This window comes from Mercenaria mercenaria, chromosome 17 (assembly GCF_021730395.1).
Source record: "Mercenaria mercenaria strain notata chromosome 17, MADL_Memer_1, whole genome shotgun sequence".
Lineage (NCBI taxonomy): Eukaryota > Metazoa > Mollusca > Bivalvia > Venerida > Veneridae > Mercenaria > Mercenaria mercenaria.
In genome coordinates this window covers 3,107,773-3,121,394 of record NC_069377.1, presented here as the reverse complement: position 1 = coordinate 3,121,394, position 13,622 = coordinate 3,107,773, and the positions used below count along the sequence as shown (strand labels likewise).

Here is a 13,622-nt window from a genome sequence, read left to right as displayed (position 1 = left end):
TTAAAAAGTTAGATACACAAGATTTTTGTCTATAATCTATAAAAAAACATAAAAGAGCCATAACTATAGTAAAAACACTAACAGCAAAAGTTCTTTACTTCATGGTCATCTGCACATCAAGCTTGTTCATCTGTGAAAGTTTGAAGTAGTGTGAGTGGAGTTGGACACACAAGATTTCGGGACGTACGTACGGACGTTCAGACATCAGCAACGCTATATGTCTGCCCCCCCCCCCCCCCCCCCCCCCCCCCCCCCCCCCCCCCCCAACCCAACAACCACCACATACATACATACATAAATGTGGCGGCATAAACATTGATATGAAATTGAGAAGTAGAGGACACAATTGCATATACGTAGAAAAAGGGCAATTACAATTTAGTGGCATTCAACATGCATATATCCATTTTAGACATAAAATTCTATATTGAAACCATGCAATTATTTTACAATACAAAATGTTGCGTTTTGTTCAACTATATAAATGTTTGTCATCGATCAGAGAAAAGTTATTAACGAAAAACAATATCATTTTTGCTGATTTCTTCTGTGTGAAGGAACCAGCCACACAGTTCACATATTAATATCGGAGTAGACTCCTATTCTGTTATTATTTCAACGATGTAGCTAACAGAGAAAATAACTGTCTTATACAGTAGATAATGCCGATATGTGGCTAGTTTTAAAGTAAAGCCGATATAAAAAGCAGTATCAACAGATCGTGGAATATAGCTTGATATCCATTTACTAAATGTTTTCATTTCCGCTAATTATTTGAACACATGCGCTATTGTAGACGGGAAAAGGTGATTTTATTCAAGGAAAAGGAGTGTAGTTTTAGATGGAAATTTGTTGAACTACGAAGGAAACATTATACAATATGATTGAAAATGTGTGGGCAATTTCATGCACCCAGTTGTTTTTCAGGTAATTTTATATTTGCTAGAACTTTTGCGTAATGTTTAATTCTTACACATTCTTATTATTAGTATTATTATAATATTGATATCCGTCTTAAACTTTTTCAAGACGTATGAATAAACAGATTCAAATTATGCGTCGTTTTGTAGCCTTTTTTGTTATCAAATGTTGTAGGGCACCAAATAACTCTTTTATCAATATTTTAAATAGCGCTGAAATTTTAGTTTTCAATACAGCATATGTTTAGAAATAAAAATTACTTGTAAAAGGACACCAACATTAAAAATATAATATCAAACCTTTCCGTTGTACGATTCTCTTCACTTTAAACCTTAATCCCAACTCTAAAGAAGTCCAGAAATAACCATAATACCTAGAGTTTAAAATTGATTTAGAACCTTTACATAAAAGAAAATGATATTTACACAAATTAATGACATTTTTGGTAGATATTCGACCATATATGAATTATTTGAGAGAATATTCACCTTTGTTTTCCCCGAGTCCGCTCGTTTTATACACACACATCTTTCGCTGCCTGTTTTTTTTTGCGGAATGAGGTTGTCAAAAATATCAGTGTATATTTTGTAATTGTGTTAAATTATTAGCAACACACCTTTCTAGGAGTATGGTACAATTAAAAAAAATGTACCTTTGAAATTTTCAAAGAATCAAAGATTTGATTAGAACATATATATATATATTCTGTTGAAAACTGCTTGTATTTCACGAGTAAATATGAACAGGCAGAAAAAAAATCGGTATTGTACCTTTTGTATTGTATGTTGCCGGACTTAAAAAATTTTCATTTAGTATGCATGGTCGGACAGTTCTATAAATAACACACGCTTAAACTTCACTCATTTTCATTTTAACATCGACAAACAATGACGATTTCGTTCGGTAACAAAAACAACAAACAAAAAGACGGAGGTATATAATAAAAGGGTTATTACAACAGTAGCTCGATATGGGATTTTGTATTCGGCTCTCATGGATTTTGCAAGGACGAATCACACTCGGCGGCAAAATCCACTTGAGCCGAATACAGCTTCCCAGATCGAGCTACTATTATGATAACCCTATTATATTAAATATACTCACTTGTTTATATGGAATGTTATTTATACAGACTGCAAGCCAAATAGATATACAGAAAATCAAAATCAAAAAATATATGTGTGTATTTTATCAATATTATTTTTCAAAACTTAAGTTGATTACCAAATTTAAAAAAATGTATATATATATTGTAATAATACTATGTTAAAAATATAAGTGGATGCTTATCAAAATTTAAAAAATATATGTATATATTGTAATGGTATTATGTTTCAATATATAAGTTGATGCTTAAATCGTATATCAAGTCAAGATAATTCTTATTTTATTTTCAGGTCTAATGCTGGCATTTCTGCTTCACATCGGTATCATAAACTCAGGTATTATCATGTCGGATTGTTTGTCTTATTTATTAATTGCTTAGATATTTTATGTTGCATTTTTGACAAGAAATTCAAATAATCTATTCTATTAAGTGCAATTACCAGGTAAGAAATAATTGAAAAATGACTCTTTTATATTGTGTGATTAACACAAGTGAAAATGTTATTGATGTACACAAGGTTTGTATGCAACAAAACATTTAAAGAGTAGCCATAACACACAGTATGTGTCTGTGTGTGTTCGGGTTTAACGTCTTTTTCAACAATTTTTCGGTCATATAAACGACGGTGTCTACTTGTAGCAGTGAGCACAATGACCAACTTTATAGTGCTGCCTCACTAGAATATCACGCCGTAGACAGGTGATACCCCACCAAGTCACATTATACTGACACCGGGCTGACCAGTCCTAGCACTATTCCCTTAATGCTGAGCGCCAAGCGAGGTAGCTGCTAGTATTATTGTTTACGTCTTTGGTATGACGCGGCCGGGGATCGAACCCATGACCTCCCGCACTCGAAGCGGACGCTCTACCAGTGACAATCGGAAAGAATCAATGTACATGTATCTCAACTAAGAGTACACCAGTATGGTTATTCTACACATATGAAATGTGTTTATTATACTATCCGACCCCGCATATTTTATAATATGAATTGATGTAATGTTAGTGTAAAGCAAAAACAAACCCCTCTTGATTACCTTAGATATATATGGACCGTTTAATGACAAAACCTGTATTACTGACAGCAAATAAAATTAAGGTAACAAAACGTTCAGAGAAAAATATTAAGAATATTCTTTTACCTTTCAAGTCTGAAATTTTGAGAAATTTTTCTTCACTATTTCTAGAGCTACAGTTCCTTTAAGTAAATAACGGCACAAGTCAACAAGGTTACGAAAATGAAATCAGTTTTTCATGTAATTTATGCAACAAATCATGTATACCACTTACTTGATATCATAATGTATCTTTTGTTTCACCATGGGACTTCTAACAAATAGTGTTTGGGTACTTCAGTTGTCATGACAATATATAAATAACATTTATTTGTAAAATATCTCGGAAATTATTTTGTCTTACAATGTTATAGTTTCTACATAAACACAAGAAAAGCAATTATTTTCCAACTGTTATGCAATAAATATATAATGTTACTTATACTAGTTTTCTCATGGAACGGTCAATATGTATAGTTTCGACATAAGTAAATAAGTCTTGCAGGGCCACTCTACAGAGATAAAAACAACACGGGATGTAAATCATACCACTCGATTTATATAACAACATACGCTGACCCTGAATTCATTTATGTCAAAAACTGTGTACAAGATTAAAAAGGCACATGTGAATGGAAAATGAAATAAATATGTGATCATTAGGTAACTAAAACATGAACAGTATTATTTAGTTAAATCTTTTAAGAAAGTTTAAAGAAAAGAAAATTGTGTTAACATGAGATATGCAGTTTAAAAAGTATTATATTTCAGTTGAGTTATACAAGAGCAAATATATACTTCCGGTTTTACCATCAACGCAGTACACTTTGCATGACGTCATTATATTACCTGAGAACACAGATGTTGTTGAAGCATCAATTATTTCCAGGCCATCGTCAACAGTGTTGGCTACGCTGACTCTAACACTGGGACATGGGTTTCGGCTTGGAAATGCTTATACTCTACACAATTCCTCATTAGAGTCAGGTTGGTATCATTAAATTCCAGTAGGCTTTTCTAATTTTTATAGCTTATTCAACGTTTAACAGATTTTTTTTGTAATGGTTTCTTTTGATAAAGTAGATTGTGTTAAGAAAAACACACCCAGACGCAAAAATTCTTATAAAGATAAGACGCCGAATATTATCTATCACGGTTTTCACGTGTAACAGCTAAAGGTATTTAAGCTTATATATTGTTCTAATGAAATCATTTTGCTTATGATAAATATTAATATTTAAAATATATTTGTTTTCCAGAATTATTTTACTTTACTAACAAAAGCGTAAATCAGTAAATCTTATCTATATAAAAGGAAGATTGTTTCTGATAAAAGTTATTCCCATCTGATAATTATATTTGAATACAAAATGTTTAAAGCTTAAAAACTATCATATTTTTACAGGATTACAAATTATGACCTTGAGCAAGACAACACTTGTTATAGAACTAACGACTGGTCTGTTAAAAGTACAATCCATTGATCTATCCGGGCAAAGCTATTATATGTCTACGTTTAAAGATTATGCGGACACAAATTACGATATACAACTGTTAATTCAATCGACTGTAACCGACACGACTATCAACCTTTGTAATGCCTACAATAAAGCCGACGAAACGGCAATTAGTAACGAAACACAATTTTCGCAAGAAATTCCCAAGATGGTCAACTGCACAACAAAGAAATTATTCCTTTTTGAGAGATTGCTTTTAAATAAGGTATCAAAGGTGCAAGGAATTGAGATCACCTCGGATCATCCAATTAGTATTCTACAAGGATATGAGACTCGTTCGTCTTCCCTGTTCAGAAATGGAGAGGATTTCAACACCTTAGAGCCAGAGAAGAATGACTCCCCAATCAATTGGCATATTATTAAGCCTATCTCTGACTGGAGTAATCAATTTGTTCTTATTCCCAGTGAGGACAGGCGTGAGTTTAAGCTTTTGCTAATGTGTAAGTATGTGTTAATAATTTGATACATTGACCAACAAGGCAAAAAAGAGGTATGAAGTTTACATTTAGAACAAAAATATATGAGCCGTGCCATGAGAAAACCAACATAGTGGGTGTGCGACCAGCATGGATCCAGACGAGCCTGCGCATCCGCGCAGTCTGGTCAGGCTCCATGCTGTTCGCTTTTAAAGCCTATTGGAATTGGAGAAACTATTAGCGAACAGCATGGATCCTGACCAGACTGCGCGGATGCGCAGGCTGGTCTGGATCCATGCTGGTCGCAAACCCACTATGTTGGTTTTCTCATGGCACGGCTCATATTAAGGCTGGCTTTCGTTCTGATAATTAATTAATCAGAGAGTAAAGGAAACCATGTTTCCGACTCAGTCCCTGAAAATATTTTCATTTACTAACACATATGGTACGATTACAGGCCTTTGCTGTTTTTAGATATGAACATATATAGTTTTACCCATTTATGCCGGTGTTACGGGCATGAGGGATTTTGAACATTTCATTACATCCTCTGAATAAACTGAATCGACATGAGTCTGTTGTTAATTTTCTAGATTTTAAGTCCGTGTGACAATTGCAAAAAGCCGCTCTATACATGGCCTCAGTGTTGGAATTATCTGTGGTCATTTTGGATCATGAAATCCACCCAATACTATTTATAATAGCGTTCCACTTAAGAGGTGCTAGGGGGCGTAAAAAGAATTTGGTCTGCATATATCATTACCTCTCATGTTCAGAATCAATCACCCGTGTCTGCTTTTATAATTCTTGGAAGCCTTCTATTTTTCCAATCAATTCCCATACATGTATATTTCTTTTTTATTTCTGTACGATAAAGAAGAATGCCACAAAATCCGTAAATTGGGATGTATCGTCCCATCTGGAGCGTTGATTCTGTACAATAAAATTGTATTTTCATTTTGGGTACCTTAAGGACAATATAATTTCTTGAAGAATAGAAAGCGTTCTTTATTCTTTACAATGCATTATGTTTCGTAAGAATTATTGAAACTGCTCCATTATATAGTTTTAGACGATTCCTTTTTTATAATAATGTCAAGGGTTTGTGTCACTCAATATGATATTTGTAACTTATGAAATTCAACTTCCGAAATCCATTTTTAAAATTGCCGCCTAAACTGTCTAAAATATAATTACGTCTGAAGTATATGTTATGCTTAATTTTTTTATTTCAGTTTAGTTTCAATATTGCATATGAATAATATATTTCTTAAATATTTATACCAGAATACTTAAGCACTCTAAAAAATCTTTTGGTTAATCTAAATCTGCTTTATAACAATCGTCTTGATATTTTACAAGGGCTTTGTAAGATAGGAAAATGTTTGAAATCAGACTATTTGACTGAAAAGGGAATCAAAACTTGGCACATATCGTTGCAATTAACGAATTGCATTTAAAGGCACATCTCTGAATTAGTACTTGAACACTTTTCGAAGATCTCAAAATGATTTCCATTATATAGACCAAGACTGTGAAACTATCAAAATTGCACGATGTCGGTTAAAGTTGCTTACATCAAAGCTTCAGAAAGTTTTATTATAAATGCAGCTATAGCCTGAAAATAACATTCGTCAGCAAATAAAGTATATATTACCAGTCAATTATTTGTTTTATCATTATAATTTCAGCACTTGTCAATACTTCTGTGTCCATCCAAACTGACGAAGACATCATACGACTAGCTTTGACAGCGAAGACACCCGCAAATATCAGTATATCTAATGAGCCGGGTCATACGCTCATTGTTACCGGAAAAGACCAATTTTCTATGAGTTGCGTCAAATCAGACGAAACAAGTTGTAGAAACGAACTGCTCCCTTTTAATGTAGACAATATGGCTTCCAATACCAATGATAGTAACAGAAAAGGAACTAAATCAGACGAGTATCAGTGGGTTTATATAACAGATGACACAAAGATATTGATATTTTGTCCTCTTTACATATGGATAAGTTTGTATACTTCGAACGGAACCATAGAAAGCACTGAAGAAATTCACTTTAACATTAGCAGCATATATATAAAAATTACAACTTTCACCAATTTTAGTTACGGACTGTATAAGATTTCATTTAATGATACGATGAATAAATGTGATATATTTTACACATACAAATACAGTTCACGTGGAAATAGCACAACTAACTTATATGATATTAACTACACAACAATACCTTTTTCTTCGTTTTCCAAAGTGTCTGAAAAAAGTTTGACTGTCTCTGAAAACTTCGTCACCTCAGATACCACCTCAAGAAAAGCAGAAGACGAAATGGGTGATAACTTGTCTGTCAAACTAGTAGTTTCAACAGATAAGAATACAACAGCAGATGACAATAGAAAATGGAATAAAAGTGCCTCACTACTGTCCCATGATGACATAGCAGCTCCAGCTGATGAAAAGAGCACAAAGTCGACTGTATCGCACAAAATAACAAAACAGAATAATGAAGTGATCGACACAACAAACAAGAAAAGTAATAAAGTTACCGTGGATGTTAACAACGGAAATAGAAGATTCAAAGCAGTAGTGGACATTTTACATTCAAACGAAGGAAGAAGAGATAAGTTAATTTCAAGTTCAGCCAAACAAAATAATCCAACATACACTTACACATTTGACATTAATGAAAACTTTGTTCAGGAAGGTGATGGCAAAAGTCCTGTTGCCATTATTGCCAGTCTGGTGGCAGCTATTCTGGCAGTAGGTGCTATCATTCTTATATTTTTGCTCAAAGAATTTATCTTACGAAGACAACAGATACGGAAGACAAGAATAAGACCATTTATATCATATTATTAACTTGATTTGACTGTCATGCATGCTTCATGGTATCTTCAAATTTTAAACTGTTAAATTACATTCGTGATAGTGTCTCCTTGTATTGTTTTGTTTTAGTTGAGAACTTTTAAAATATTTTAAGTCCTAAAAAAATATTAAAAACTTTATTTAATCTGATAAATTACTTTCGTGATAGTATCTCCTTGTATTGTTTTGTTCTAGATGAGAATTGAATATTTCAAACTTTAAAGTTCTAAGAAAAAAGGTTTTAATTCACGAAATTAATCTTTAAGGAAGTTCGCATAAATATAAACATTTTTTATATAAATCAATGGAGTCACCGTGATTTATAAATTACGCATACAAATTGATATTGTCAGTCTTTATTTATTTAGATATTGAATCCGTAATAATAGTCGGCAATGTACGTGTGATTAAGGACTGTGAAATAATAAAAAGTTTCATGTTGTCGGTTTGAACTTTTGTGGTTTCGCATAGAACGGCTTTTGTGTGCGGATACGAATTCGTGGATTTTAAGTTTTGAAGATAAAAATCAGGAAATTTTTATTTGTTTGATGCAATTCGATTTCAGTAATTACGTAACCATGAAAAATTAGTCGTCCACGAAAATTAATGATTTCATAGTATTCACATATGCTATTTCGGCATTCTTCGGTCGTAAATTTTGCTCAAACTGGCACGTGATTTTACGTGCTAGCAAGGGAATGCCGAAATCGCAAGCAGAGAGAATGTAATGGAATTGAAATTGTGAAACAACTGTCTTGTTGCCACTCATAGGGTAAGTCCAATCCTCAATTCTTCTATATCATTCTAATAAAAGTAAATAATGTTTTAGCAAAGACTTAAATTACAAATTTACATCACGTGAAACATTCTGCTTCATCAGAATAAATTTCATTTCAGGCAGTTATGTGAATCAAAACGTATACTTTTTTTGAGTAATTGAAACAAAAAAAAATCTTGTTCAATGAAATAGTATCTAGCTTTGTCATAGATATGCATCTGGTTTGAAATCAAGCATCCGATCAACTATATAACTAACTGAAAAAAAAACAAAAACATAAAAGTTACTATTTGCGATGTAGTCCAAAATTATAGATGACACTTTGGAATTTGTAAAGTGCCTACCTATCGTTTGCACTACATGTATGTAAAATACATGTATCGGATAAACTGATACAATCTCGTAGTACTTATTTATAGTGACAGTATGAATTATGTCCCCCTTAGTACACTGAGTAAGAATAGTCTTCTTTGAAACATGTGCATTAAGTATTGTAATACAGACTTCCTTACTGAAAAGTGAAAGGTGAATAATTTTCTCACCGACAGCAGAATCTAATGACCTGATATATGTCAATGCCATATATATAAGATGTCGTGCATACTTGTATCAAATAGGCTTTAATGCGTTCTGTTTGGATTTGAATTTGTATATATCTGGAAATTAACAGTGTTGTTAGTTGTTTAAATATCTATTAAATGTAATGCTGATTCAGTAGCAATTTATTATCACATTTATTGTACTCCAGTCCCTAGGGGTGTTTCGTGTGCAAAAAAGGTCCAGAGCTGATTTATACATCAATGTGTAGGGGAATTTCTCAACTTTCAGAAAATCTTGGGTGCATTTGCCGCATCATGGTACGTTTTTAGAAATCCAAGATGGCCGCCAAGATGGCCGCCGAAATTTTAGAAATACACTAATTTTCACTTTTGGGTCCTTATCTTATAGAAATACGAATGGATTTTTATTCTTATGTTCTAAAACAACAGAGAACACATTATGCCACTGATTTAAAGCCATTTTTGTCAGTTCTTGAGATATATATCGGAAAAAATATTGAAAATATCGTGAAATTTTCACAAAAAAAATAGCCAAAAAATGGATATGGTTGTAAATTTTCATTTGTCTTATTTAAAGGTTCGATGATAGTGACCAATTTTAGTGATTTGTTAAATTCGACAAAATTTTTCATTACCTTGATACCATTTGTCTTGTATACTGACACCTCATTGTTAGCCTATGGCTAAAATAAGTGGGTGGGGTAAATTGAAGTTTTGCTAGGAATACATTTATTGAAATGTATGAATTTTCAATGATGTTTTTGTTTCCTCAGTAATATGAAAACGATGTTTACGATGTATTATTGTCACTTACAAATGTGGAGATAAAAATACTATATTTCGTTAAAAATAATTGGTCAGTTGTGGTCGTTGCCATGGTTACAGCAGTTATATAACGAAAGTACTATTAGAACTGTTCAGGTGAGTTTGGTTTCATGAGAAAGTTAAGAATAATGTATATACTATTGTCTAAATGACAAAAGATCGAAAAACTTTATGATTCATTGTAGCAAGACCGCGAAAGCTCATTTATAAGTGTATAGGCACTCGGACAAACAAAATTTCGGATAATATTTAAATGCATGTTGGAAGTTTATAGACACTTGTGTGATATTTTCTACCCCACTCACATAGCACTTTGCGGAAATGATTTGTATAATGTCATATCTGCCATATTAAATTATATAATTATATAAAATATAGTGCCGCATAAATAGTTTTGGGGTATATGTTTTATATGTGTTTTCGGTAGAAGTATATAATGCAAATGTTATTATGTTTGAAAAAGTATACCATAAAACATAACTTCTATACTTTTATTCCAACATTGTAAGAATATTTATAAAAACTGTCTCAATATTAAAGAGGACGGGGTTTAAATTGCGCTAAAAAATTCAGTAATAAAACCTTTAAATGATTTCTGAGAAGCACCAAGTTCTGAAATTCTATTTTCAATTTACTGCATTTATTTTGGCGTTTAAAACATCTGTTGTGCATATAAATTTCAACACATGATCACATAATCATGATGTATTACACAAATTATGCCTTCATGTACAATACAATAGCAGTTGTGTTCATCAAAACATTACATATTTAAAATACTAACATTTTTCACAGGCTTGCATGAATACTACGACTGATACATTGCTACACAATTCCATTGCATTGTAGAAAGTTCTTACAAAAGCAAAAAATATTCTTGAAGCAAATTCGTGGTTGCGGGTTACAGTTTTATACAGGTAAAAGTTTTGTATAGTGACAATATTGATGTACAATGCCATTCATTCAGCATATTTCACATGAATTCTAATTCATTCACAAATTACACATGTATTAAGAAATTAAACACACAGATTACGAAATTAACACACAATACATCTGTATTATTGAGCCACTAGTAACATATATCATATAGAACTTCACGTATTTGTTTAATGAAGTTGCAGTCGTATCACAACCAGTTGAGAACATAAACTTACCACAGCTTCATATTGGTATGTTAAATGTACAGAATGGTGAACAAATATAAGAAAAATTCAGTTGATTTAATATACCAGTAAATGCATATAACGCAATGGATATATAATATACAGCCTGCGCAAATATTTACTGTCTGATCAAATTAATTGTATCAAACAAATTCGCAACCTATTTTAAAATCACAGATGAAGTTATCACAATTTGTATACTTCGGAGCATATGCATATTCCTAAATGTCTATAATACAATTTATATTCTATAAACTATAAGCTACATACTTACAGAAAGGTATAACGTTTTATAGTTTGTTATGCATATCCATATATAAGCATACTAATACAAAAAGTGTCAATACCAATATCATAATGGGTATTTCAACATTGTTGACACATGTACATAGCCTCTGATTACAGTATTCACATACATTGTTTTTAGCAAAGGTGCATTATCGGAAAAGACAAATAATGAACACGTTGTTCCACCTGTGTTTTTTTTTCATTTAAACTTAATAACATTCTTTCAATAAAGTGATACAGCACAAGTCTGTGTTATTATCTTTACATCCTAAAGAACTACTGGTACGAAAACGAGTACATGGGGATTTTTCAGAATGGTCCTAAATTGCTATTGCTACAGTGGAAGAATATGCAGCATGGTATTCCAGCTTTTTTGGCAGGTACATCGCTTGATTGAAGATTTCTTACATCGACATACCTCCACAATACTGCCTGAGACACTTCGATGATCATTAACTGGTAACAATAAATATAATCTGGAGCCATTTTAATGTTCATATCCATATAGGGCTGGATCCACATCTATGTTCTGAAGACAGTTTATCTGAATGTAGCAAGAGTACAAACACCGAAGTATGTGTGCACGCAGAGAGTAGCTACTCGGCGGCAGTGAATTTAAGTCGATAGCCTTGCTTGTGTAGTACATGGAATATCCCAATTCACCCATTGTTTTATATTCAAAGTCGTTCTTCAGAACTTTTAGGAGAAAACCACTCTGCTTTTGCCATGATTTCTTCCCGATTTTTATCATTTATTGTTTTCCCAACGTCTGACAAAGATGTTTCAGGCGATGCCTTCAATGCTAAATGCTTTGTGCCTACTTTATTGGTCGTATCACATCCAGTCAAAATATGAGCGGCCGGAAGAACACGACACAACTCAGCTTTTTTTCAGCAGTCAAATATAGTGGAATATATCTGGCCGTGTCACCTACTCCAGTGCGTACCCACAGCTCTGCCAAACCACTATTACTTAGCCTTTAGAAGAAGTGAAGTGCCATAACCATAATAGCTGTGTCACTTAAAATCGCCACAATACGCTAGGCTCTAGAATCCGTAGCACGAAGAGCATGTGGAATCAGACGCACGTCAGCTTCTTCGATTTGTGACTTTTGAAAACAATATATAATCGAAACCGATGAGAAATCATTGCAAACTGAGCAGAGTAGTTTCTCGTAAAAGTGCTAAAAGAACAGCTCTAAATATAAAACAATGGGTGAATTGAGATATTCCATGTACTACACAAGCAAGGCTATCGACATAAATTCACTACCGCCGAGTAGCTACTCTCTGCGTTCACATATACTTCGGTCGGTGTCTGTACTCGTGCTACATTCAGACAATCTGACTAAAGTACTTGATCTTCTAAACGAAGATCTGAGAACGACCCATTCACATACGTCTTCTGTATATTTTGGATATTGCTATTTTTATCTTAACCAATCAGACGACTTGTTCGAATGTCAAAGAGTAAGAAAAATGTGCAGTCATTCCAGGATTCGAACCCGGGACCCCTTACGTACAGAGCAAGTGGCCTACCGACCGAGTTAATCGGCTATCTTACGTACTTTGACATAAGAATTGTAAATATTAAAAGTCAAGGCTACAGGTAGATTTGCAAGATGTTGTAAGTTAAGCTCTGATTGGCTAGCGAAAGGGTCGTCAGAACAAGGCTATGAATAGGTCGTTCTCAGATCCTATAATGCGTAGCATAATAGGAGATGTACTTTAGTTAGATTGACATTCAGATAAACTGTCTTCAGAATATAGACGGGAATCAAAAAATGGCTTACCGTTACCAGTTGACGACCATCGAAATGGTATTGACATTAAAGGGCTGTACTACTTTATCCCCGCCACAAGTGGTAGGGGTGGGGTATAGCTCGGTCTCCGTCCGTTCTTCCTTCCGTCCGTCCTTCCGTCTGTCCCTAACACTTTTGTATCCGCTCCATATCTGCTAAACTACTTGAAGGATTCTTATGAAGCTTAAGTCAAATGATCAGCTCATCAAACGATGTACAGAACTCATGAATCAAGGTCAAGGTCACAACTCAAGGTCAAAGGTTTTCGCCTTCCATTTTGTGTCCGCTCTATATCTCCTAAAATCTTTTAAAACTT

At 33.3% G+C, this 13,622-nt stretch overlaps 1 protein-coding gene across 1 annotated transcript; it reads left to right on the top strand.

Annotated features, from left to right (window-relative positions):
* Nucleotides 1-573: 573 nt before the first annotated feature.
* On the top strand, nt 574-9,376 carry LOC123537537 (uncharacterized). Its single transcript, XM_045321337.2, has 5 exons — nt 574-927; nt 2,319-2,363; nt 3,858-4,073; nt 4,492-5,043; nt 6,711-9,376. Exons 1-5 carry the CDS (start codon nt 891-893, stop codon nt 7,880-7,882), a joined length of 2,022 nt encoding a protein of 673 aa, XP_045177272.2. The 5' UTR covers nt 574-890; the 3' UTR covers nt 7,883-9,376.
* Nucleotides 9,377-13,622: the final 4,246 nt, after the last annotated feature.

Coding starts and splice junctions, on each gene's coding strand:
- LOC123537537 (XM_045321337.2), top strand. CDS start 891: ATGTGTGGGCAATTTCATGCACCCAGTTGTTTTTCAG. Junction 2,364..3,857: donor CATCGGTATCATAAACTCAG/GTATTATCATGT, acceptor ATTATATTTCAG/TTGAGTTATACAAGAGCAAA. Junction 5,044..6,710: donor GTTTAAGCTTTTGCTAATGT/GTAAGTATGTGT, acceptor TTATAATTTCAG/CACTTGTCAATACTTCTGTG.